Source organism: Convolutriloba macropyga, chromosome 5 (genome assembly GCF_964194025.1).
Source record: "Convolutriloba macropyga chromosome 5, txConMacr16.3, whole genome shotgun sequence".
NCBI lineage: Eukaryota > Metazoa > Xenacoelomorpha > Acoela > Convolutidae > Convolutriloba > Convolutriloba macropyga.
The window spans coordinates 33,252,077-33,277,846 of NC_134472.1; the positions used below are offsets into that span (position 1 = coordinate 33,252,077).

General features: G+C 34.6%; 1 protein-coding gene across 1 annotated transcript in view; it reads left to right on the forward strand.

Moving 5' to 3' along the window:
* Window positions 1-21,415, forward strand: part of LOC142339341 (uncharacterized) — a 131,200-nt gene extending 109,785 nt beyond the window's left edge. The window contains exons 35-43 of the mRNA XM_075389322.1: window positions 2,514-2,660; window positions 3,118-3,252; window positions 3,900-4,145; window positions 11,112-11,423; window positions 11,726-12,045; window positions 19,394-19,497; window positions 19,928-20,015; window positions 20,348-20,570; window positions 20,939-21,415. Of these exons, the coding sequence (XP_075245437.1) occupies window positions 2,514-2,660; window positions 3,118-3,252; window positions 3,900-4,145; window positions 11,112-11,423; window positions 11,726-12,045; window positions 19,394-19,497; window positions 19,928-20,015; window positions 20,348-20,570; window positions 20,939-21,244 (1,881 nt within the window). The 3' untranslated portion in view covers window positions 21,245-21,415. The remainder of the gene's footprint in view (window positions 1-2,513; window positions 2,661-3,117; window positions 3,253-3,899; window positions 4,146-11,111; window positions 11,424-11,725; window positions 12,046-19,393; window positions 19,498-19,927; window positions 20,016-20,347; window positions 20,571-20,938) is intronic.
* The last annotated feature ends 4,355 nt before the right edge of the window (window positions 21,416-25,770 follow it).

Here is a 25,770-nt window from a genome sequence, read left to right on the forward strand (position 1 = left end):
TGCTTCTATTGTTGTCGCATTTTCAATATCGGAATTTTTAAGACTGTTATTGAAAAATAACAAATTAGTTACCTTAGTGTGCTTAGCTTCAACTGTGTGAATCACTTTTTTTGTCACTTAAGATTCTGAAATTTTCTTACTTTGAAAATAATTGTTTTGAAAAAATTGGCGATTTTGTTTCATTCTAGTTCTCCCATTCATAGTCCTTGCCTGACAGCGGCTTTTGGCTGCTTGTTGAATCATTATTCTTTGTTACAGTTTGTCTTGAAAAGTTGAAGACTTTTGTACATTGGGTTTCATTTATGCTCATGGAGATTACCTGCTTAGAAACGACATTTTTTTCCAAATAGACCAATTTATTTTTTGTTCAGTCTTGTTATCTCCCTGTTGTGCTCTAATTTCCCTCTTGTTATTCACAACTTTTTGAGTTTTAACTTAGTGTCTTTTTATTTATATCGGACTTCCTTTGTTCCGTCTCTATTTGTTTTTAGTTACTTGATTTTTTTCAGGAAACAATTTTTACAACTATATTTTAAGGAAAACTTTTTTTAACATACTAATAATTAACGTTTCGTCAGTGTGTCTGAAACAACGACAATTAAGGTGCCTGAAACCTTCCCTATTTACGTATATCGTTTTCTTTTTGATCTTTCTTGTAGATAGCTTATGGTTCTATCCAACTTGATATTATTTTTTGAGAATTTGAAGTTTTTAGATTTGATGCTATATAATTTAAATCTATTCGTTTTTGGAGTGTTGAAACGAAAAAACGCATCAAAACAATTACTTTTTTAAGGTGCCTCATAGAGTTTTTTCTTAAATTTCCTAGGTATATATGCTACCAAAACTTTTTTTTAGCAGTTCAGTGTTGTCACAGGTTGTTTTGGAAGTGAGGCGCCTACTGTTTTAAAAACACGTCTTATTTGCTAATTTTGTCCGCTCTTCAGTTCTCTGTTGTTTTTTTTTTACAAATATGTCACTTATTTATCAGGTGGTGTGGGTGCGTCCTTAGGATTCGTAGCTCAATCTGCGTCTTAACATGATGTTTAATTACTTTGAAACCACATGTTTCAGCTGGTATATTTTACATTTTGTTACCAATTGTGTAACCCCGCTGGCTTTATCATAACAGATTTCGTCAGTAGTCATGATTTCATTCAGTTAGTCTGAAAAGGTTTTTTTTGTTGTTTCTCTTTGTTTGAGTTTATTCCAGTACTTTTCCTGCTATATATATGAATTTCTCAAACAGATTGATTCCTTGCATCTACTTCTTCGGCTAGTTTATACGTTTGCGTAATTTCATTTTGAGTTCCGCATGCTATTTAATTCTTTTGTTTTACCAAACGAAATTTTAGATGTTGCACAAAAAAATTTGACAAGAATTGAGACAGTTTTTCCCGTAGATTATGTAAGCCACATAATCACACAAAGGAACTTCTCAGTTTGTACCCCCAGCTTAGTAGGTGCATATTTTTTGCTGTCGCAGACGCTTTTTTCCCAACTTAATTTTACTATGTATTTGCACGTGCTCTGTAACTAGGGAGCTTAACGCACTGGCCACACACACGGAAAACATCCCAAAATAATTATGACAAATATGTAATAAAATGCTTCAATTTCAAGTACTCTGCACTCACAAGTGTTACGGGCTTACGAATAGCTTGAAATGAGGTTTCACTGTTAGTTGTGACATGGAGCCGCGCTGTTTCGTTAATGGTTTTAAGGTTCGTTTTCGGCTATTTATAATAAAGATGAAACATCATCGGGATCTTTCCCGTTTGTTCCCCCCGGCTTAGTGGGCGCATATTATTTGCACCCCCAAGACGCCCCATTTTTGCATAATGATTTACTATATGATGGCACGTGCTCTGTAACTGGGGTGCATAGCGTACGGGGCACAAACGGAAAAGATCCCGTTATTGTTTGGATAAAACTATTGTAAATTCTACAGCCACATTCACCAATGTCTTTGAATAAAACGGTCTTGCTGAGAAATTTAGAGAGTATGAAAAACAGTTATTGTTGATTCAGAAGTCTTGATTTTGACTTTAGAATTGTTTAATAAACCTTTATTTTATCAAAGTGTTATAGAAAAAGTAGAATGAAGCTCAATCCAAATCGTCAATCACGCATAATTTTCCAAAATTAAAGGGTTCGTGTTTAGTTACAACACGTTTTAGGAGAACTCTTTTGATAATTTTAGTCATAATTTAAGTTCAGCTAAGTATTTCGTAATTGAAGATTATTCAGGTTTTTTGATTCCTCTGAAAACTCAAACATTTTCCCCTGTTGTTTCTGTTTCAAACTTCAGCTAATTAACTTTAGCTTTTTTTGTAGCAGCTGGATAAAAACAAATGTTTCTATGCTTCAAATGTTTGGTGCTAAAACAGACATTTCTGAAATATCATTTTCTATATTTTGATTTGATATTTGTTATGATTTCAAATGCGAATGTGGGAACATTCTGTGCCACGCACAGAACAAGCGAGCCTTCTTGTTTCATTTTTTTTCAGAATTGGCGCGTGACGTTTGGCCTATTTGTTCTTTTGTACCTTGTGTCATTCACGCGACTTCTGAAGAGCAAGCAGAGTGAGTTGAAGCTATACGAGAGATGGTTCTACAACCGACTCATCGCCATACCCCACAAGAGCACTGTCGCTGTTAGTTAAATCATTCCATAAGTAGCGCCAAGATTACTCCTTCAATTTTTGCTATATATTTCTATGTGGAGTACCTGCTCTGAAGTTCATATCTAAGCTAACCCTATTGGTATCTACCAATATCTACAGGTATCTAAGCAACCCATATTGAGCGTTTTCAAGTGCCATATGTTTGATACGCTATCGTTCATCAAGATGAAATGTTTCAAAAGACGTTCTTGATTCGCAGGCATGTTTAATTAGTGAACTCATTAGCTTGGTACATTTGAAGTGTCTTTTTGGGAGAACTTGTCAGAAACTGAGAGCAATTATGATAGCAAAAATATTACAGAATTGCAAAAACTTATACGTTTCAATTCTTTGTAATAAGCTGCTTCTGCAGTTTGGTGAGCGAGAGTGTTCGTTTTATTGACTGATTATTATTTTTATTACGCACTATTTGCACTTTTTGTTGCAGCTGTCTGGATTTGTGGTGATTGTTGGACTGTGCCAGGCCTCATCCATCTTTGCAATTGATCTGGACTTCATGGTCCTCCAGAGCTGTTGTCCACTAAAATGGTCATTACCCAAAGGATTCATTCTATTTGTCATGGTGAGTTGACATAAAGAAAGAAACTTTGCAGAATTTGCTCAATCCCAGTCAAATTGTGCGATTGTCTTCGAACGGGTGAAATTTGCTGATTATAAAGCTGGGTACGGTATTGAACCACGCGATTGGCATTTGTTGTTTCTCCTAAAAAAGCTTAAATAGACGGTGGAGCTGGTGATTTTTTTTGTGTCATGGTCTAATATTTTTGACCTTTATATCATACCTGGCGTAACAATTCCCGGAAAACTCGCGAAGATTCCACCTATAAGCTAGTTTCGCATTTTCCACTGGTATTATCCCGATCCAATGCACCAGGTAGAAATTGCTATTGGAATTTCTCAACTGACACAAGACCTTTCGGATCTATTCTGTTTCGCCCCCCCCCCCCCAGTGTTTTTATGACCCCCAGTTACAAATTATATGTTGTTATATAGCACGTTACTATGTAAGAAAATAGCACGTGCGCCTGAGGCTCATAAAAAATGTATGCTCACTAAGCTGGGGGGGGGGGGGGGGGGGACAGAATAGATTCGACCTGTCGTAATACTCTTAGGTTTTTTGATGAATTCGACTTCTAATACTTCTTTCTGTGTCAGATGAAGAACTCTTGTTAAAAACCTTCATAAATTTTAATAATTTTATTTTTGCAGAGCCGAGTAATATTCACGGTGAGGCCTGCCACCAAACAACCGACTGGACTGTCGGTTAAACAGAAGAAGAATCTGTCATTCGTTAACTCGCTGTGGGCCTTCTTTCGCTTTTACCTGGGCAAAGTGAGAGTTTATGTAGCTGGGTCAATGACCAATGAGCAGTCTGGATCAATGAGCAGGGGTAGTTTTGTCAACACATCAAGTGGTCATGACTCTCTCAAAAGATATCACGTGCCGCTGCGATTGGTTAGTTTTGATGCTTCAGTTGATACGTTAGTTGATATCATCTCACATCCAACTTCTCAATTTACTGGAATTTACTCATTGACCAACATTAGTCATTTTACGTTGTATAAAAAAGTCTTATCTATGGAGTCCGACAGAATATACACCCCGGATTAACACCATAAAATGATCTTAGCAGCCATACGAAGTTATGTATCATTCTTAGTAATCATAATAGGTCATATCATAGCAATAATAATATGATCTGAATGAAATCTCACTAAACAAAAAAGATGATAGGGAAAAAGCCTATTAGAACATGAAAATGGTCAAAACACTACTTTTACTTTTTGGCCTCAGAGAACAAAATAAGATTGTCTTATCTTAGTTGTCATACTAAGTCGCGCAAAAAAACGGTAGGGCATCACCTATATGATACCCCGGCATCACATTGTGATCCGCCAAAGGACCCTAACGTACAATATGAATCGCAAGTTGGGAAATCAGTAATCATAATAGGTCTTATCATAGCAATAATAATATGATCTGAATGAAATCTCACTAAACAAAAAAGATGATAGGGAAATATGATACCCCGGATAGGGAAATATGATACCCCGGATAGGGATGCCGGGGTATCATATTTCCCTATCCGGGGTATCATATTTCCCTATCCGTGGTATCATATTTCCCTATCATCTTTTTTGTTTAGTGAGATTTCATTCAGATCATATTATTATTGCTATGATATGACCTATTATGATTACTGATTTCCCAACTTGCGATTCATATTGAATTTTTTTTTGTTTCCAAAAAATCGACAGCAGCTCAATCGATAATTTTTTAGAAACTGATGGTTTTTTGATGCATTCGTTTGTTAGGTTGTCAAAAATTTTGAGACAAAATGAAGCCAAACTGGTTTGCGTTTTTTTCTACTTGAAGTACAATAGCAAGTTCTAGTGGGCACATAATAATCTTCAGAAACGCTGTTGCGTAGTGATGATAATTTACCAAATCCGAGCTCCTAAATTTGTCCAGGCTTCTAATGCTACTATGCAAAGCGTTCAAGACAAAACGAGACCCAATTGAACCAATGTTTTCAGTGAACAGCTAACGGTTTCATAGGCTTCGGTATTTTTCTCACGATTTTTAATCGAATGTTTGACTGTATTTGGTGCTCTTTTAGTCATATGACATATTCTGAATAATCACATTCTCAGTGACTTCCTATGGTGAAATTATCTAATATCTTCAGTTGATGACTAATGGTTTTAATAACTTTGAATTTTTTTTGTTTTCAAAAATATTAATGTATATTTAAATTTTATGTCTACTTTTCTCCTAGTTTCATTCAGTACAAGTCCGATCTGCTTTCTAGTAGAGTACAAGTTAATTTGGTTTTACTTGATACTAATTTGACATTTTTATTAACTGTTTTTGTAATAGATTTTGTGTTTTGCTCACAATTAATGTTTTTTTATTTTGCCGTTTGTCTTATCTCCTAGTCTCATTAGTTGCAGTTATCACCGATCCTCTATAACAATTGAGTTTTTAACAATTTTTGCTCATACCAATTGTTTCGAACAGTATCTAATTTTGTGAAAGTTTCCCACCTATCTATTCCTCATTGGGTAGACAATTAAATCAAAATATTGGTGAGCCGGGTCGAAACATTATGTGAAAACGCACATTACTGAACTTCCTTGTTTAACCGCATTTTCAGCCAGTTTCTTCACCAAAATGATATCAGCTCAATTTCATCGCAATTCCTTTAATATCTGCATTGATTTGTGTGCAGTGAATATCAGGACTTGGAGTTAACCCGAGAAATAGAAGAACACTCGACGCTATTTTCCGGCAATTTGCTGGCTATGATTTAGAAATGAGAATTGTGTTTTTATCGCTTAATGTTGAGAAGTGCTCTCGGCAGATAAGCTGCAATCATTTTGACTTATCCGCGATTCGGTTGTTAACATCTGAATAACGGAATATTGGCGCGACGAGGCACAACTAAGATTGGTATTAAAATCTGTAAGTGCAAATTATTTTCGGCATTTAAGTTCAATCTAACTAAAAAAAGTGAACACTTTCTTTCGCATGATTTTTTCCGAGGAACCCGATTGGATTAGTTAAAAATCTTCAAGTATTGCTTGCTCTTGTTTCGACCAGAATCCGTTTATATTTCACCAAATTTATTTGTAAAATTTTTGACATCTAATTCCCTGGGAAAACTCAATTTCATTTAAAGTTCCTGGATTTATTCTCAAAACCATCCCAATCGTCCAAAACTGCTTCGCATAACAGACAGTACTTGTCCGAAGCGATACGAACAAAGAGCTTGATTACAGTATATTTCCATCATACCTATATTTTGAGAGAGAGAGAGAGATTTAGCTTTTTCGTATAAATACAATAAAGCAAGGATGATCAACGGGGACATCAAGTTCCTCTTTTCAAATCACCCTCTCAAGATGGTAGCACAAGACAATAATATACTTTGCAGAACAGAAGACAGTAATACATATGACAGAACAAAAGAAAAAATTACGGAAAATAGATTATTTGGAGCGGTTGCCATAAACATATTCAACAAGTTCAGAATTATTACAGATGTAAAAATATTTCAGTTTGTGACAAATATCAGAAAAGTTGTTCCTAGTGACATTTTCTACCTTATCTGTTAAAACTTCAATTAATCTAAGCTTATTATATAGAACAGAACCTCTAAATTGAACTGAGTTTCTCTCAAATTTGCTTTTTTAAACGGAATATTAAGCAAATTCAATGTACTATTTCGTGTATTAACACCTTCATTTTGTTTTCGAAACATATCATTTCAAAACCTAATACAATCATTTCCATTTCGAGATTTGAGAACAAACTTGAGCAATTCATATAAATGCAATAATGCGTAAACAGAGAGTATTGTACTGTTTGTTAACAGGTCATTGCAACTGTCCCGCCTTTTTTCGGAAGTGTATTTTTTTCAAAAGTTCCTTTTGTAATCGAAAAATGGGAAACAGTAAAGAATAGCTGCAACATCCGTAGACAAGTATGCCATATTGAATTAACATTTGTATTGTAATAGTTTAATAATTTTGTTCTGGGATTATAGTGTCTGAGTTTCGAAATAATTCCACACTGCTTGCTAGGCTTTTTTACAACACGGGAAATGTGAGTTTTTAAAGTTTGTTTTGAGTCCAAACGTACACCAAAATATTTACATGTATTGTCAACTTTTACATATTGCTTATTTAAATCGAAGCGTGGGTTCAAATTAACAGTTATAATGTTCAATAGAATGGGTTTTTTCAAGATTTAAAACGAGCATGTTTTCAGTTAACCAATCATTTATGTTTTTAAGATCTGATGCTCCGTCGTTAATAGAACAATCAGTTGCTTCAATATTAGTATCATCTGCAAACAAAATAATTTCATTGTCTTTACAGACGTTCGGCAAGTCATTTATGTAAATTATGAATAGTAGAGGCCCTAATATTGAGCCCTGGGGAACACCACATTTTACGCTTTTCCAAGAGGAGCTTATTCCATTTAATTCTACTCTTTGCATTCTGTTCCCAAGATACGATTTAAACGAAGACAGACACGTTCATCCCGTAGAATTCCAATTTACTTTTAAAAATGTCATGATTTATTGTATCAAACGCCTTTTCGAGGTCTAGGAAAAAACTGATGATATTTTTGTACTGATTTCAGTGTATTGTTTCTGTTAGTTGAACCAATGCTTCAATAGTGCGGTGTTCTGTTCTAAAACCAAACTGGTTAATATGCAATAGATTATAACATTCGATGAATGAATATAGTCAGTTGTACATGACGTTTTCGAAAATTTTGCTCCATACATTTAAAAGGGATATTAACCTAAAATTGTATTCATCAACTTTTGAGCCTTCTTTATGAAGCGGGAAAACCTTAGCATTTGATAGTGCACCGGGAAAAACGACTGTACGGAATGAAAGATTAGTTAGGTATTCTAATCATACTGCTGTTACTGAACCCGAAGTTTTGATTAAAACATTGCTGAGATTGTCGTCCCCTGACCATGACTTGTTGTCTAAGCCTTGCATGATTTTCTGAATTTCAGGCGAATTTGTTTTATATAAAAACATGGAATACGCATTGCTCTTTAATCTGGGTCTGGTATTCTCTTTTAGGTGTTTTGTTAAGTTTGAACCAATATTGATAAAGAAGTCATTGAAAGAGTTTGCATTATCTACATGACTGGTTCCTCTATATTTTTCTGACAACTGGCTAGAATAGGAAAAGTTTCGGAAGGATTTGTTTTCCCTTTGAGTTCATTAAGAAGTTTGTATGTTTGTCTCGAATTGCCAATACATTTTTCAAATTTATTATGATAAAATTGTGTTTTGGTTGTTTTGATTTCTTTTTCAAGATTATCCCTCGCTTTCATGAAAGCAGAGAGCGTTGGATCACATTGGTTCTTTTTCGATTCTCTGTGAGCTTTGTTTCGTTTTGTTTTTAAAATTTTCAGTTGTTACAAAACCATTGTGGAGATTTACTTTTCGTTTTACTAATTGTTATTGGTGAATAGACTTTTGTCATCTCTAAGAAAAGTGTATTAAAATTATCAAAGGCTTCGTTTACATTGCTCTGACTAAAAACTGATTGTTTGTTATTTTTCAGATGTTGATTCAAGTCATTGACATATTTTTTCACTCGTTCCGGGCAACTTAAAATTTTTTTTATCTCTATACACTTTTCCATTATTTGTTGTTGTTTTGTGGATCTTAAACTTGAATTCATTTGGATAGTGGTCAATGAAATTTTGTTGTTGAAGAATTTGCCCATCTCCTTTAATGTTTTCAAATTGAAAATGATCTAAAGAGCTTGATGACGTTTCTGTTACCCTGGTTGGATTATCGCAAAAAAAATTCACAACCGTTAGCAGCGATGCTATTTAAATACGTTATGTTTTTGCTCTCAACGTCAATTTTGAAGTCACCGCAATTTATTGTTGGGGTATTCGGGTTTTCATTTTCTAAAATTTTATCAAGTGTTTCTATGAAGGTCATTTTGTTGTATCGTGGAGGGTTATATAAAGCCATGAGTTTTAAGTTGAAATTTTGCATCTCTAGATTTAAGTACAACGCTTCATTAAAAAGATTAGGAATTTCTTTCACAATGTTTAAGTTATTGTTACGTTTAATCATAATTCTACCTCCTCGTGAATTTCTTTTTCTTGTTGCCCAGTTATTAAAGCCAGGTATAACATAATTTGATGGTTCGTTATTTTCACTTTATAAGTTTTGGTTTTGAGCAGTTTGCATTCAGATAATGTTTTCAGGTTAGCTTTTTCGTGCTCGATGTCTATTGTTCCAACTGCGACTTAATTTTATCATTTTTTTCATCGACAATTTCACCTGTGGTAGCTTACAATTCGTTTTTTAGCTCAGTTTTAATTGATTCCATTTCCGATTTTACAGTTTTCATTATTTCAGGAAGCATGTCGGCAACAGATTTCTGACAGTTATTTTTAGTTATTTTGGAATTATCCAAATAAGGAGCATTTTCTTTAACTTTCGCATTTTCAGGTTTTGCATCATTTTCTTCAGGACTTAATACTACACAAGCTCTTTTTCCGCCTTTCATTAGAGCTGTTTGACCAAGATATGATAAAGGGGCATTCATTTTCGGTTTTATTCCAACTATTATCCGATTTTGAGTTGTTAACTTCCTCTCTTTCTTGGTCTGCAGGGGGAGCTTGATCATTGTTCAAATTAGAGGAACTCATATTTCGACTTGGACTTAATTTGTAATTCAGAATACCGGTGGTGGCAATGAGCTGACTGAAAGCTCTCTTGAGCTACCAAGGCGTTCTGTTTTCGACGAGTTGGAAAACAGATGGGTCTATCTAAAAGTTCAGTAGAGTTAGAGTTGCAGTACGTCAGATTATTATGAATCGAAAAAAGCGAAAAATATGCGAGAAAAAAATAAAAGATGTGCGTAGGTATGTTGCTTTCCGTCACGTGTTCAAAACACCCGCGGTGGCGCTGAGCTCATTGAAAGCTCAAGTGCTACCAAGGTGTTCCAAACCAGCCACAGAAACGCAACCAAAAAGGGGGCGGTACTTATACAGTTTATCTTATTATTTTTAATCCACATTGTAAAAGTAAAGAAGAGAGAACTAAAGCACCTAAGGGTAAAGATAAATTTGTAGCTCCAAAAAAATACTGGAGATAAATCAGATCACATCATAAGAGTAATCCGTATTATCAATGTAAGCTTCTTTCAATTGTTTTCTGGCTTTGTATTTTGCCGCATCACCGCTGCTGATTGCTTTTTTACCAGATCGAATTTTTCTTGATCGCTTCTTTTGGACTAAATAGAACAAATTGACTTAATGCTTCAAGATTGTTTTAATGATGTTCGTCTCAATTTGTGTTTCAGGATGCAGTTTAAGCGATTCTTGAGTTCCAAAACGTTGATTGTAGACTATGGATGATAACTTATGCCTGTACTTTTTCAACACTTCGAGCAACTGTTTAATCGTCAAGGGATGGTTGTTATTTGATTTGTGGGGTGATATCGAGTTGTTGATGACATCATGCCATAGTACAATGTTATTTCGATTTGTGAGAGTTTTTTTATCGAATAAATTCTGCAGATTTAGACTGACGTTTTTGACATTCGGATTGAGGCTCAAAGATGGTACATCATAAACGTTACCCAAGAAATTGTGTTCCTTTTTCACTCTGTGTGGAGTGACCCTGTTGACTTTGCTAACACAGCTGGCCCCAATTATAAGTTTCATTTATCATGTGCCCAGTACAGAATATGCCCAGCTTTGGCAACAATTGATCTGAAAAACCCTTGTGATAAACTTCTTAACTATTTAATAAGCTTATCACAACAATTAGGCTATTTTGGTAGGAACAAGCTCTATTTCAGAGCTCATATCGTGATAGAACCGGCATTCTGTTTTTAAGTTTTTTGTCTTCTTTGCAGGAGTGTTTAATGGATGAGTTAGAGAAGCAAGTGGACGAGTTAATGTGCAGAACTATGGCACTCTCGAGCCACCTACACTCAGTGTCCACTCTCGCAACATCTGGAGTTGTGAGCCGGGGTGGGTCTGCTGGCAACTACCACCATCATCAACACTCCTCCTTCATCTCTTGTGAGTCCTCACCATTCGGGACAAATACTCTCAACAGCTGCAAGAGTCTCAAATCCACCAGTCAGCAAACAAATCAGTCTAATGGATTTGTGAGTGTGTACGTGGGCGGAGATTTCAGTGGAAGTGGTATTGTAGGATCTAATGTTAGTTATATTGTTGTCATATTTTGAACAGGCTGTGTAATCTCGTTTGAATTATTTCTCATTTTCACTGTAGTCTTTTTTATGTGATCCTATCTAGGTATTTATAGAACATTACAGTTATCACGCAATACAAGCTTTATTGCTTTCAACACCGAGCAGCCGAAGTTATGAAAGACCAGCTATTATTCTGTTGTTGGATTCCCCAAGTGATCGGTGTCATAGTTTTGCTGTCATTAAGCAAGCAGCCTTGTCGGTCGTGCTCAAAAGAACAAAAATACTTCATTCATGTTGATTTTATTTAGCACCGAAGAGCCCGCTCTTATGACCAGAATGACTCTTCCATCTCATCGGCACCCCAGCGTGCATCCGCTGACGTCACAACTTCTGTACGTCATCGTGGTGTCTCGGTGTCCGGAGAACAGCTGGCACCCAGGGAGAACCAAGCTCAAAGCCAGCGTCACCATACACAAAATCAGCACGCGTCGATTGGGTGTGGGATGCAAGAGTACAGTACAAGTGTGAACAACTGTTCTGCTTCAGTGTATGGTCCAACCCTGATGCAGCTGAGACTGTTGGCCAGTAGCAGTGCCAATTTGGACGAGAAATCGAGAGACAATGTGCTGTAAGTATCCACCCAACCAGACATAAGGGCGGATATTTTATTACAGCTGAAAAGCTGTAAGCCGAGCGGAGCTATATTGAGGTGCTCTTGGTTTTTTACGACTCTGAGAGGAGTATTGGTTTTTACGAATCGAAGAGGAGTATTGGTATTCTTAAGGTTTTTTTTACCGGAAGTACTATGTGTTCAGGCGGCGTTTTGACTTAATAGTGAAAGTGAGTAAAATTGCCATGTGAACTAACTTTTTCTGAGCGAGAGAAGTTTTTTGTTCACGCGCTGCGTTCAGTGAATGACTTTTTGACTTGGAAAAGAGTTTTTGAGGGATTGGCGCATATTGATGACAGTTTTTAGCCGTGTTTTCTTCCCTTTGCCCCAATTTTTTTAACTTGGTTTTTTGTAGAAGTAAATTGTGATCGATGCCGCATGAATATGAAAGCAATCGAAATCGATACCACTATGTTTCTGAGAGCTTAATAATGCGTTTCAAGTGCAAAATTGGACCATATTTCTCAAATTTTTGGCTTTTTTCATTATTTTGGATGCCTCTTTTTGACGTAGGTGTTTTTCTAATAGCCGCAGAGCGATAGCTGGGTCTATTGCTGGAATTCTCTTGTTCTTTTTATTGTGTCGCCAAGGTTTTTGTTGCGACCATATTACGTCACCACGACTTCAAATCAGCTTTTTGTTCATTCGTTCATTCAATTTGAACTAAAGTGCGTGCGTGACGTCATTTCTCACTAGTAGTGGAGCAAGTTTTTTTGTTCATTCGCGTGATTAAATTTATGGTCACAATTTTATGGATTAAATTTATGGATGTGTGTCACTCTATTTGAAGGTTATTTGAGAGCAGCTAATAGAGGCAGCATTAACTTATACCGATTCCTAATAACAATATAACATCTCATCCTTTAATGAAACGAGTAATTTTTGGTCTGTTTTTTATTCTTTTTCGAGACTACCGATCTACGAAGCTATTGCGGTTGTTTTCTGGCAATCTGCCAGCTATGTTAAAAAATTCTACACATACTAATTCGATTTTGGCGGACTTTGTCAAAGTTGTCTCAAGATTTTGTTTTTACTTTGAGTTCATTTAACATAAAAAAATTTTGTGGTGCACCTTCGGTGTTTTTGCTTTCGTTTTGCTGTTAGTTGAATTATTTTTTGCGATATCTCTTTAAAATTCAGTGAAAATTTTTACCATATCTTGAAAATTTTTTTCAAGTTTCTTTAATGTTTCGCAATTAAGCCGTTTTCACTTCTTACTGAGACAGGAAGATGGCTACGTAATTTTCTTCAACCTTGAATGATTTGTAACAAAAATAAATTTTTTAACCCATTTTTTCACTTTGATTTTTAATTAGAGTTTGCAATTTTTTTTGATTTTTCAAAAATTGTGAAATTTTTTTCACATTGTATGTATTTTCCACATTCTAGCATGTCTCTTTCTGACATTCGCCTCAGACCTATGGCTTTATTCGCCCTGCTTTTATTAAACTGAAATTTATAGATTTAAGTAAATTTTTTTTGTCTTTTCTTTTGGATTTTTAAAACTTTTTTGTTTGCAATTGATTTTATTTAACATAATATCTCACTGTGGTTCTGCTAGCTTAGCTTTTACAAATTTTGAACAACACTCTTTTTCTTCAATTTTTCTTAGAGCTTGTTTTTGGTAACATGTGAAATTTTGTGTTTCAATATTGTTCTGTCTCTTTAGTCTTTTTCATGTTTAGTTTCGATTTTACTTTTTTGTCATGGTTTAGTTTGATCGCGTTCCTTGGGATTTTAAGGGACAAGTATTGTTTATAGTAAAAGTGACACAGTTTATTTAGTTACTAATTGATTAATGTTGTTTTTTATTTTAAAATAGTGTTTTGACTGAGAGAATTTACGGAAATTGATAAATTTTTTAACATTTTCTGGCCATTCTCAGTATTTAAATTGTCCTTCCAAAATAATGTTTTATGGAGCCTTATATCGCTTGAATTTTGATATTCGCGTACTTTGGTGTTTTCAGTTGCGTACATAAAAGTTGGCTTCTTTATATAAAGGTGTAATGTAATTTTATTCAGTTGGTTTTATGAGGCTATCTTCATTTTTGCCTAAATTTTTGTTTTTTTAGTCACTTTAGTAGGAACCCGTTGATTTAAAAGGTTGTTTTTTTACGAAGATGACTCTCTGAGTCGTTTTCTGGAGCTCTTCCGGCTATGTTCTTAAGTTTTTCTTAACGGAAGTACTATTTGTTCAAACGGCGTTTTGACCTAAAAGCAAAAGTGAGAACAATTGCTGTGTGAAATAAATTTTCATGAGCGACAGAAGTTATTTGAGCTTGCGGTGCGTTGTTTGAATGACTGTTTGACTTTGAAAAATGTTTTTAAGAGATTGGCGCATTTCGATTAATGTTTTTAACCGTTTCTACGTTCATTTGGGATAATTTTTCATTTGAAATTAGTTTTTCGCAGAAAGAGGTTTCTGTCGATGCTGCATGAATATGTAACCCATTGAAATTGATATAAAAAATGTTTTTGAGAGCCTAAAAATGAATTTCAAGTGCAAAGATGACGCATATTTTTTTAATTTTTTGTCACTTTTTTCCATTAATTTCTTCATTTTTGGCTCTTTGAGCGGACTTTTTTTTAAATCAAATTAGTAAAAATGGCAACATCCTCTTAATAATTCATGAATTGGATTCCTCTTTCTGACGTGAGGTGTTTCTGTTTTATAAAGTTGTACAACAATAATCCGATTTTGGCGGTTTTTGTTCAAGTTTTTTTTATGTTTTTTTGTTTGTAGTTTGTGTTTATTTACTACAAAAAGTCTTTATGTGCACCGTCAGGGGTTTAAGTTTTGTTTGAATAATAACGGAATTATTGTGTCGTAATAAGTTTTTGAATTTCGTTCTGTTTTCACTTTTTTCTAAGACAGAATGGCTATGTAATTTTTTAAGCCTCGATTACTTAATAGTGACAAATCAATGTCTTCTACTTAAATTTTTGTCATTTGATTTTTATTCATAAATTCCAATTTAATTTTTCAATAAAATACTAATTAGTTTTTGTCTATCTTTTTTACTTTATCTGTATTCTCAGCATTCTAGTATGTATCTTTCTAACATTCTCCTAAGACCTATAGTTTTATTGGCCCTCCTTTTATAAGTTTTGAATTTATTGATTTAAACTAATATTTTTTTCTTTTCTTATGCAATTGTTTTCTCAAAAAGTAGCGTAGCACTGAGATTTTTCCGTTACAATTGTTGAGTTACATTCTCTGTTACAGTTGTTGAGAGAAGCTTTTCTTCTGGGATTGTTCAGAAGGCTAGGTTTTGTTAATGTACAATTTTTAGCAATTTTTCTTTTCTGTCTCCCTAGTCTTCTTGATGATTAATAAGTTGTTTGCCCATTGTCCATTGTATAGTTTTGTCGCTTTGTTTGAGATTTAAAACGACAACTAAAGCACGTAGTTTTTTTAGTTACCAAATGCTTTTAGTTTTTATGGTGTAAAATAGTGTTTTTAACGAGAAAAATTTACGGAAATTGATAAATTTTGTGCTAATTTATTCTTGCATTATTTAATTTTTTCAATTAAGAAATTTTTGAGAGGATAACACGACTTTCCATTTGCTGCTCGAGCAGTTAGATATTTTCAATTGCATAATAAATTTTGATTGTAGTTTCTGCGTGTATTATACACAGAGTAATAGACTTTTTCTAATTTTTAGTACTCTTAGTCTTTTGGGCTGTTTTTTTCGTATTTTGACTATTTTTAATAGTCACTATATCAGGTACCAGTTAATTTAAAAAGGTTGTCTTTTCATAAAGACGACTATTTGAGTCGTGTCCGGAATTCTTCTGTGTATGTTTTTTGTTTCGTCGTGTGACGTTTTTTTTTCGTTTTACATTTGTTCACACAACAAAACTGAAAAAGTCAAATGTTCTGATGACTTCTTGCTCTCACTAACAGCTTTTGCGAGCGTGAAGTCGTTTTTCACTCTCTTTAGCTAAAGTTATTAGCTCATTTGCGTGATTAGGTTTTGATCGTACGTGACTTACCTCACTCAATAAAATGACTTTTGTGCTTTAAAACTTAAGTTTATTTTTAATTTTTTTAAGGTCAAAGGTACTCATATGTGTAATAAAGTTCCCTAATAAAAAGGCTTCTGCGCAATGAATTTGAACAAGTTTGTTAATTTATCGCTGAATTTTTTATCGCCGCTCAATCTGCCGGCTATCTTTTCACGGCTTGTTCTTATTCGAGGAGATACGATAAAAAGCAATTGAATTACACTATGGTAGCGAAAAGCTCCGTAAACCCGAAGGACTTTTTTCAAAAAGCCACCAGCATCAAAATGATACAATATTTTAACGACATCTGCTTCAATTTCTAACGACATCAACTTAACCAACTTTTCTGTGTAAACGGACGGAAAAAACGAAAATGAAATCTCGTTTAAAACTGCAAAATTTAACGCCTTAACGCATATCAAACGTTTTGAGCAAAAAGTTAGCAATTAAAGAGCAAAAATCAAATCGTGCCGTACGTAACTTTTTTTGTACATAGTTTGGGAATTGTTTTAATTTCTTATTCCTAGTCATTGTGAAGATTACATGCTTATTTAAGATATTATGTGGAAACCCTCATAGTTGGGTTTTCGCAGCTTATCCTTATTTATGCTTATGCAATCTTTTCATCTTACTATTGATTCACTTTCATTAATCTGCCGGATTTAATAACAAACGGATCGTTAACAGAAACAAGACGGCTCGGTCGAGACGGCGCGTAGCATAGAATATTCCAATATAAGTCTCAAGTTTGTGAAAAAATTGTTGTGAGAGGACAAGCTCTTTTGACTAGCAGTTTTGCGATACTAAAGTTGAAGCAATTCTTTGGATCAGTCATGATTACAATTCTCTTTAGCATAAAAAAAAAACAACAACGCTGATTTTGATATGTTTTTAGCAGATATTCAGTCGCATGCACTGTCAATTATTTTGCAACATAAAGAAGCTCCTCATGCGATTGAAGCTCAGCAAAAACAGTCAGTGGCAAAGAAAAGAGAATTTTGAAAAAAAAACACAATAATTTGCAAAATAAAAATGAAGCAATCAGTTTAAACGCTAGAAGTAGCAAAAAATTAATGACTGATTTTTTCTCATCAAAGTTTATCTCATTGAAATTGAGCCCCAATGATATCTAGCAATTAATTAGAAGTTGCATCCTGTTGTAATTTGTTCTTGAAAAAGTCGTGTGTGAACAAATCCGAATGTGAACAAATCATAAGAAAATAGTGTTGTATATTATAACAGCTTTTCTCGGTTCTTTGACAATAACTGTTTATCGTTTTTTTCAATCAGTTTGTCCCGTATTAGGGTAAATTCTAATATAGACCAAATAAATCGAACAACAAAATTTATTCATTTGCGTTACCACTGCAAGAAATTGTATGAAGTCAACAAAATTTCTTACGTTTTTCTTACTGATCAACTGAAGTTATTTGTTTTTTTTTGCTTACCTCATGCAGTAGGCTCCTGTAATTTGATGATCCAGTCAGTTTTGAGTCAACTCGAACGGTACGTTTTTAACGTCAACCAAGCCTAAATTTAGAGGACGCTTGCAATATTGGCAAACATACGTTTTTGCTTTTTTCTCAAATGACCACTTTTTTCTGTTTATCTTATTACAAATTCCCCTTATATGATCAATTCGGCTACAAATAGTTTTCTTGAATAGTTTCTGTTTTTTGCAGCCATTTGGAAAGAAAACATTTTTTACCTCAATTAAAATCTTTACCTGTTTTTTTATTTGAAGCCGAAACATATAAAGGCCTTTTGTAGAAAACCCCTTTGATCAGGCTGCTAATACGAGACAATTCGAGCAGCGCAAACACCAAAGTTAGTTTGAATCTGAAATAAAGAAGTTGAAGATTGAAAAGTTCTAAAATGAATAGCATCAATTGCCAGGGTTTGCAGCAGAATCATGATTTTCTTCTTTTCTGAAAGTTCTTCCATAATTGATTTTTTAATTTAAAGCGAAAATGTAATGGTGATCTCTTCATTTTTTTCGATTTTTGTTGACTGAAACGGGTGGTCAGTTTAAAGCCAATCCTACGTTTTATCTATAAGTTCACCTGAAGCATCAGGATCAATCAACATAATATAGAATGAAAAATTCATTCTTACAGCAGTGTTTTCTGTTGCTCTCGTCTCAAATATCACAGTTTATAATGTTCACATATCTTTACCGTTGAAACCATTGGTCTCTGATATAGATAGCTAAATTTTCTAGCAAATTAGATTGTTAGAGAGACGAGAGAAATCATCAAAGTTTGAACTTCTCGTTTTTTCTTCCTCTGGAAAATTTGTTTTCTGTAGTTTTTGTAGTACATAAAGATTATCACAGTTGTTGCTTTGGTTATGGGTTCTGGCAATTAAAATCAGAGCCTATTTATACGTCAGTAGTTAGTTTTAAAAACGCATTTAGGGTTTCAAAAAATGAAATTGAATGTATTTTGTTTTCTTGTGTTATAAAAATTTATCGTCTGTAAAACGTTAACTTTTCAATTCGGATGTCCAATAAAGTTTTTCTGTTTTGGTTAAATGAAAGTCCTTTTGAAATACAAAAGTATAAGCCTAAATTAAGTCGTAAGAAGAAGAGGAAGAACTCGCTAAAAGTATTAAAAACTTGAAAATCAGTTCTTTTCGAACAATTGGTTTAATCGAATATAATTATATAATATTATATAGTTTCCTGACAGTTTTCTAGCAATTATATCAAAACAATTTATTAAATTAATGTCCTCCACAACCGCCACCACCTGAAGCTAGCTTTTAAAAACAGCTCCCCTTTTCCAACCTGCAATAAAATTAGTTTTTTTTTTAAATAAAAATCAAAACTAGCATATAAGGGCTGCAAAATGGTGTCTTTTTTTCTCTTGACCGAAGAAAAAGCCGGATTTTGAAGAACAAAAATTGTTGCAGCAATTGCAAAGGTTCATCAGAAGTTACAAGATGAATAGTTTAATGCAGCGAAAATCAAATTTTTCAAAAAAAATCTCGATATATCCAGTAGAATTTCACACATACCCCACCGATGCAATTTAAATAAAATGTGGTTGTAAGATCCCACTGATCAAATAAAATGTGGTTGAAAAATATCGTTGATCCATTAATGAACTTTTAATGTAGCATCTATGATTCATCGATAGAATTCGCTAGGACTCCAACCCGGAAAGGCAGTTGGCACAAAAACAGATAGCTCTGTACATTTCTTTTCTGTAATAATTGAGGAACTTAGGACATGTGTCCTTTAGGACAGCTGCAAACCAGTAGCTCCTTGTATGTCGTTTGTTGGGATGTAGGGAGTGTTTGGAGGAGGTGGTGTACAACAAACTGTGTGGCCAGTATGAGTTTCTGTTCGAAAAGGAGTTCGAGTTGGAGTTGCTCCTCAACTATCTCATCACAGGTTACAAAGTCTATTTCAGTACAACCTGATAATCAGCTGCAAAACTATTCCATTATTAATTCGAACTAAACTATTAATCTCAACGATGGTTTTTTGAAAACAAGTCTTAGGAAAGACATTTGTTAAACAAGAAACTAAGGCTCTAGATCTTTAAAAAATATTGAATTAAAAGAGGACCTGGCAAAACTATTTACCAAAATTCTCAGTTCTCGTTTGACAAATGTTTGTTTTTATATATTATGCTCAATTTTGGTACTTCTTTTGATGTTCCACTGCTTAAACTGTCTCTTAAATTCTCTTTTTCACTGTAAAAATATTTATTTCATTTCGTTTGAGCAGTGGTCTGTACTTATTTGATTTCGTCTGCGGCCTCAACTTTGGAGGCCTTGAATATCCGAATGAATTTATGCGATATGGTCGCTATGTTTAGATAATGACTCGGACACCTGTTGGAAGTTGTCAGGTGACATCTACTCGAGTAGTTCACGGGGACTGGCCCTCACCTCCTCACCCAATGGGTATGGCCATATAATGCTCTGATGGACCAGATGAGGCACCTGATGGAACCATTTATGGTCTTACTTATGGTTCTCAAGAACCATTTATGGTCTTTTTCATGGTTTCAAAGAACGGTCAAGCCGGGCTTGTATTTTTCCCGTCCCTCAATCAAAGCAATCATTAAAGAATTAATTCATGTTAACTGATCAAAATCGGCACCTTTATGTATTTTAATTTTTTGTGCACAAAGTAGATGGATGTTTTCATAATATCTTTTAGACTGCAGTCTTAAATTGCAAAAAGACCAATTCAAAACATAGATTGTTCGATTCAAAACCCACTCTTTGTTTAGAACCCACCCTTCACTATCTCCCTCTGAGTACAGCCACTCTACTGGTCGAATTAGATCTCAAAGTGCGGCAGCTTTGGTGAGAACGAGTGAGTGTGAGGGTGATATTCCCATTCTGGATATCCCTGTGGTCGCACAGGCTGCCAGCATGCGCAGTGCCAGCAGTGAGGACAAATTGTCAATGGTTGCCAGAGCACAACATGATGGACTAGTGCAGCCCATCAAGGTTATTTCATTGCGTTTCAAATTGATCATAGCTGCTATTTACAGTGAAGACAAAGTTAGTAAGGCGAAATCAGATACGTGCTGCTGAATCTCACCGGATTCTCCCCGGATTTCAAAAGATTTTCCCAAAAAAATCAAAAAATCACCGTTAAATAGGATCCACCAAATTAAATTTATTTTTGTTTTTTTTGCAATCATGGAATGGGTAAAATCGGCATCATTAAACCTTTTTATGTGGTCTGAAAACTTATAGAAACTGCCTGCTGTCTCTTCGATCTAAAAAACAGGCCTTAAGTAAATCGTTTTAGGATGAAAAGTTGGAAATGTTGAGCTAGCGTTAAAACATCATAACATGCAATATTTTCTTAGATTGTCTACCCTTCTTCGTCTTATGAGAAATCAAAAACAGTCAAACTGCATAGACTCTGCCAGGAAAACGTGCCCAACTTTAGACGAGAGAACTCAGCTAGGGCTACGAGCAGTGTCCTCGCGGGATTTAAGTTCCGAGACGCGATGGACGAGAAAACCAACTCAGACAACTGTCTCTCGTCAACTGAGCCGAGCGCCACCAACGATTTCGTAATTAGTTCCCGATTGCGTAATTTGTCCGGCAGTAGAACCCGACTTCACAGAACTCGCACATTGAAAGGCGGCATTTTTCTTGACAAGTTATAATTAGCTAGCTGCAATTGGATTTCGTAGATGTAATGATTTAGTTCTTAATTATACTTTGTGTTTGTTATCTTACTAATAAATTCTATAGTTAATCCAGTACTGAACCAATCAGTTCCAAAGAATAACAGTCAGAAACGGAATTAACATTATTTGGTCTTTACTGAAATTTTGAGGTTTTTGGTCCAACCCTGCAATTCAATTTGGCCCTACTTTTTACTGTTAAGCAATATTTAACAGATCGATATTTTTTGGTGAGATAATTTGCTGAGAAATTGGTGTTATTGAAAATTTCTTGAAAAATTGAACGAATTGATTAAGAGCCGTTTGCAATTTTTGGTTTCTCGTGGAGATAGCGAGGTTTAAAGATCTACTTTTTTCACTTTCTTGCCCCTTTCATATTTCAATTTTGCCGAGGTATTTACAATAAATCTTTTATGTGGCCAATCAATTCTATTTTTTCCTGATAATCTTTACAGTACCTAAGATTCGTTTTGAAAAGTTCTTTATTATAGTAATAAAGTAAAATAAATGAACGATAGAAAAAATTTCGGACAAAACTTTAAAGTTTGAAAACATTTCAACGAATTAAAATATCATTGTTGAAAACCGTCAGGAAATATTTAATCAGTCGATTGCCAGATTTTTTTTTTCAATTTTTTGTTTCTGAAATATAAAACGCCTTCTCTTTTTGATCTTTTCAAAATTAATATGCTTTTTTGATAAAATTGTCGGTTTTTCATTGTGTCTGGCGATCATTGTATTCATCAAAAAAGGACCATATTTTTCATAGCAGTTTGCTTTATTTTGCTAGCATCTGAGGATGTTGTACTTTAGGATAAGTTCAACCCGTATGAAAAGCGAGGGTAAGTTTGAGATACATTAAGATGCAGTTGCTTTGAAGCAGATGAATAAGAAAAAACAATCTTTGTTGGTTTTGAAGTTTTTTTCAAAGGTATTATGTTGTTAACGTTTTCAATCACTTTAGAATAATGGTTGCATGACAAAATATACAATGCTGACATACCCAATGTGCCAAAACACAATGCCATTATACGCAATTCCATTATACGCAATGCCATTATACGCGATTTATTCCCTTTGATCTTTTCGTTCATTAATCCGATTATAATTTAGCGCTCGGTTTTACAAGCCTGTTTTCTCATAAATAGACTGATAATTCAATCACATGTTCGGTTGTGATAGTTTCATATCAAGACTCACGGGCCTCTGAGGCATGGCCATGTCCCGCAAGGATGTCCAAATGCATTGGCTACTTTTTTGCTAAATAATCGTTCTGATAATTTTAAAATAAGGATAAAACATTGGGTATATTTTGGGTATTTTGTAACATTGGGAAAATTGGCATTGGGTATTTTGTCCTGACACCACTGGTGGTTTCATAAAAAAATACCCGATGTGCTGAAATACCCGATGCCATCATACCCAATTTTTTCCTTTTGATCTTTTCGTTCTATAATCCGATTACAAATTAGCACTCGGTATTACAAGCATGTTTTCTCATAATTATGCTTATAAGTTAATCACGTGTTCGATAAGAAATGCTTAATTTCTAAATTTGATAATATTAGTCTGGTTTCAGGACAGAAAACCCAATGCCAAAATACCCAATGTGACAAGCCCAAAATATGCCCAATATTTTATCCTAATGTTGAAACTACCAAAACGTTTATTTAGCATAATATTTAGCTAGTGCAATTAGCCATGCCTCAGTGGTCGGTGGGAATTGATATCAAACTATCACAAGTAGAAACGATATTAAATTTTCGGTTTTATTATGAGAAAACATGCTTGTAACACCGAGTGCTAATTTGTAATGGGATTAATGAATGAAAAGATCAAAGGCAATAAGCAGAAGTAAAATAGCATTGGGTACTTCGGCATTGGGTATTTTGTCATGCAACTGGAACCATTATACGACATTTAGCAGGCGTATTACGTGGAAGTTACCCACTGGCGTCTACGAAATGGTTGCTGCGTTGAACTAAGCAATTCAAGAGTCATTGTTCGAAGGAGGACGAAGTTATTCAGTTATGTTTTTTCACGTGGAGGGTGATGCTATTGGCGCAGCCATTTTGCTATTTGTCTTTTGCTGCAATAGGTTTGAAACTTGAAAATGCACCCTTGGCTGCTCTTTTCTGCCTTAGCGCCCTCATCTTATATATCCAATCTGTTTGCACTCCCAAGAAGTTCAATTTTTGTTGCTTATCGATACTTGTTTTGATAACGGTAATACGTTGGCATCAGAGGTAAACTGAAGGGAATTTTGCTCGATTACCTTAACAAATAGGTTGATTATACGCAGATTGTATTTTCTAACATCAGCGTTAAATATCTCTGCATCATTATATTTTGTGCTTAATTGTATACGTGAGTGTATGAGATACAAACAACATGCTATTACATATAAGCGGGGTTTGCAAATTGACGTGGGGGGAGGAGGTGATAATAGAAAAGACCCCACTTGATTATTTGATCATACTGAAAGAATTCTAGAGACACACGAAGCGTCAAAAATAGCATTTAATTTTTTTCCAAATTGAAAACTTTTCTTTTAACAACTCATTCCATTTAAAGTAATTTGAGCTTTTATGCCTTTAACAAAATCATTAGCAAAACAGTGGCATAGTTTTTAAGCCCTTAGAAAGTTTAACAGAATTTGAAAAACAAAGTTTGCAAGTTCTTGCTGTTTGTGTCTGTAAAGAAAATTTGTTTGACTGTAACCTGGATTTACTTTGATTATCAATCATTGGTTTTTGGTTAAAATAACTTGGTTATCAATCATTGGTTTTCACCGGTTACATGACAATTTACCCAATGCCATTATACCCAATGCCAAAATACCCAATGCGATTATACCCAATTCACATTGATATGTGCATTCCATAATCCGAGTACTAATCAGCAGAAAATAGCTCTTACAACGTGTGATTTAACAAGCGGATAATTTAATTCCATGTTCGGTTGTGATGGTTTCACATCAAGTCCCACGGGCCGCTGAGGCATGGCCATGGCCATTAAGTGTGTTAAACATACGGGTAATAGCAACTGCTAATTTTTGTCGGATTATTGAACGAAAATATCGAAGTACAATGGGTATTATGGCATTGGGTGTATTGGCATTGGGTATAATGGCATAGGGTAAATTGGTCCTGACACCGTTTTCACCGATTTCTCTCTAAGCCTCCTTATAAAAGTATCCTTGATCAAACAAATTTGAATCCGTAACACGAAGCATGAGCAAAACTATTTGTGAAGAAAAAAAACAAGACAAGTTCTCTTTCAGATTTTTTTGCAATTCTCTTCCTTTTTGTTGCATTATGAATGCAACGTTTATTCTGTTTTTTTTAAAGATGAATCTTTTCTGTGAAGCAGGAGGATGACAATGTTCAGCGCACGACAGAATACAATTTTGAGTAGCATATTTTATGGTTCCAAATGGTTTCCTTGACCGGTTGGAAATTTATGTGCTAAGGCACATTACCGGTCCTCCTGGATTTCACCTCAAATACATCAATATCAACCCCTCCCTTCGCACGTTCTCGCACGTTTATGCCTTTAACAAAATCATTAGCAAAATAGTGGCATAGTTTTTAAGCCCTTAGGAAGTTTAACAGAATTTGAAAAACAAAGTTTGCAAGTTCTTGCTGTTTGTGTCTGAAAAGAAAATTTGTTTGACTGTAACCTGGATTTACTTTGATTATCAATCATTGGTTTTTGGTTAAAATAACTTGGTTATCAATCATTGGTTTTCACCGGTTACATGACAATTTACCCAATGCCATTATACCCAATGCCAAAATACCCAATGCGATTATACCCAATTCACATTGATATGTGCGTTCCATAATCCGAGTACTAATTAGCAGAAAATAGCTCTTACAACGTGTGATTTAACAAGCGGATAATTTAATTCCATGTTCGTTTGTGATGGTTTCATATCAAGTCCCACGGGCCGTTGAGGCATGGCCATGGCCATTAAGTGTGTTAAACATACGGGTAATAGCAACTGCTAATTTTTTGTCGGATTATTGAACGAAAATATCAAAGTACAATGGGTATTATGGCATTGGGTAAACTGGTCCTGACACCGTTTTCACCGATTTCTCTCTAAGCCTCCTTATAAAGTATCCTTGATCAAACAAATTTGAATCCGTAACACGAAGCATGAGCAAAACTATTTGTGAAGAAAAAAAACAAGACAAGTTCTCTTTCAGATTTTTTTGCAATTCTCTTCCTTTTTGTTGCATTATGAATGCAACGTTTATTCTGTTTTTTTTTATAGATGAATCTTTTCTGTGAAGCAGGAGGATGACAATGTTCAACGCACGACAGAATACAAATTTGAGTAGCATATTTTATGGTTCCAAATGGTTTCCTTGACCGGTTGGAAATTTATGTGCTAAGGCACATTACCGATCCTCCTGGATTTCACCTCAAATTCATCAATATCAACCCCTCCCTTCGCACGTTCTTGCTCTTGCGCCATTTTCCTCCAAAAATGAAGA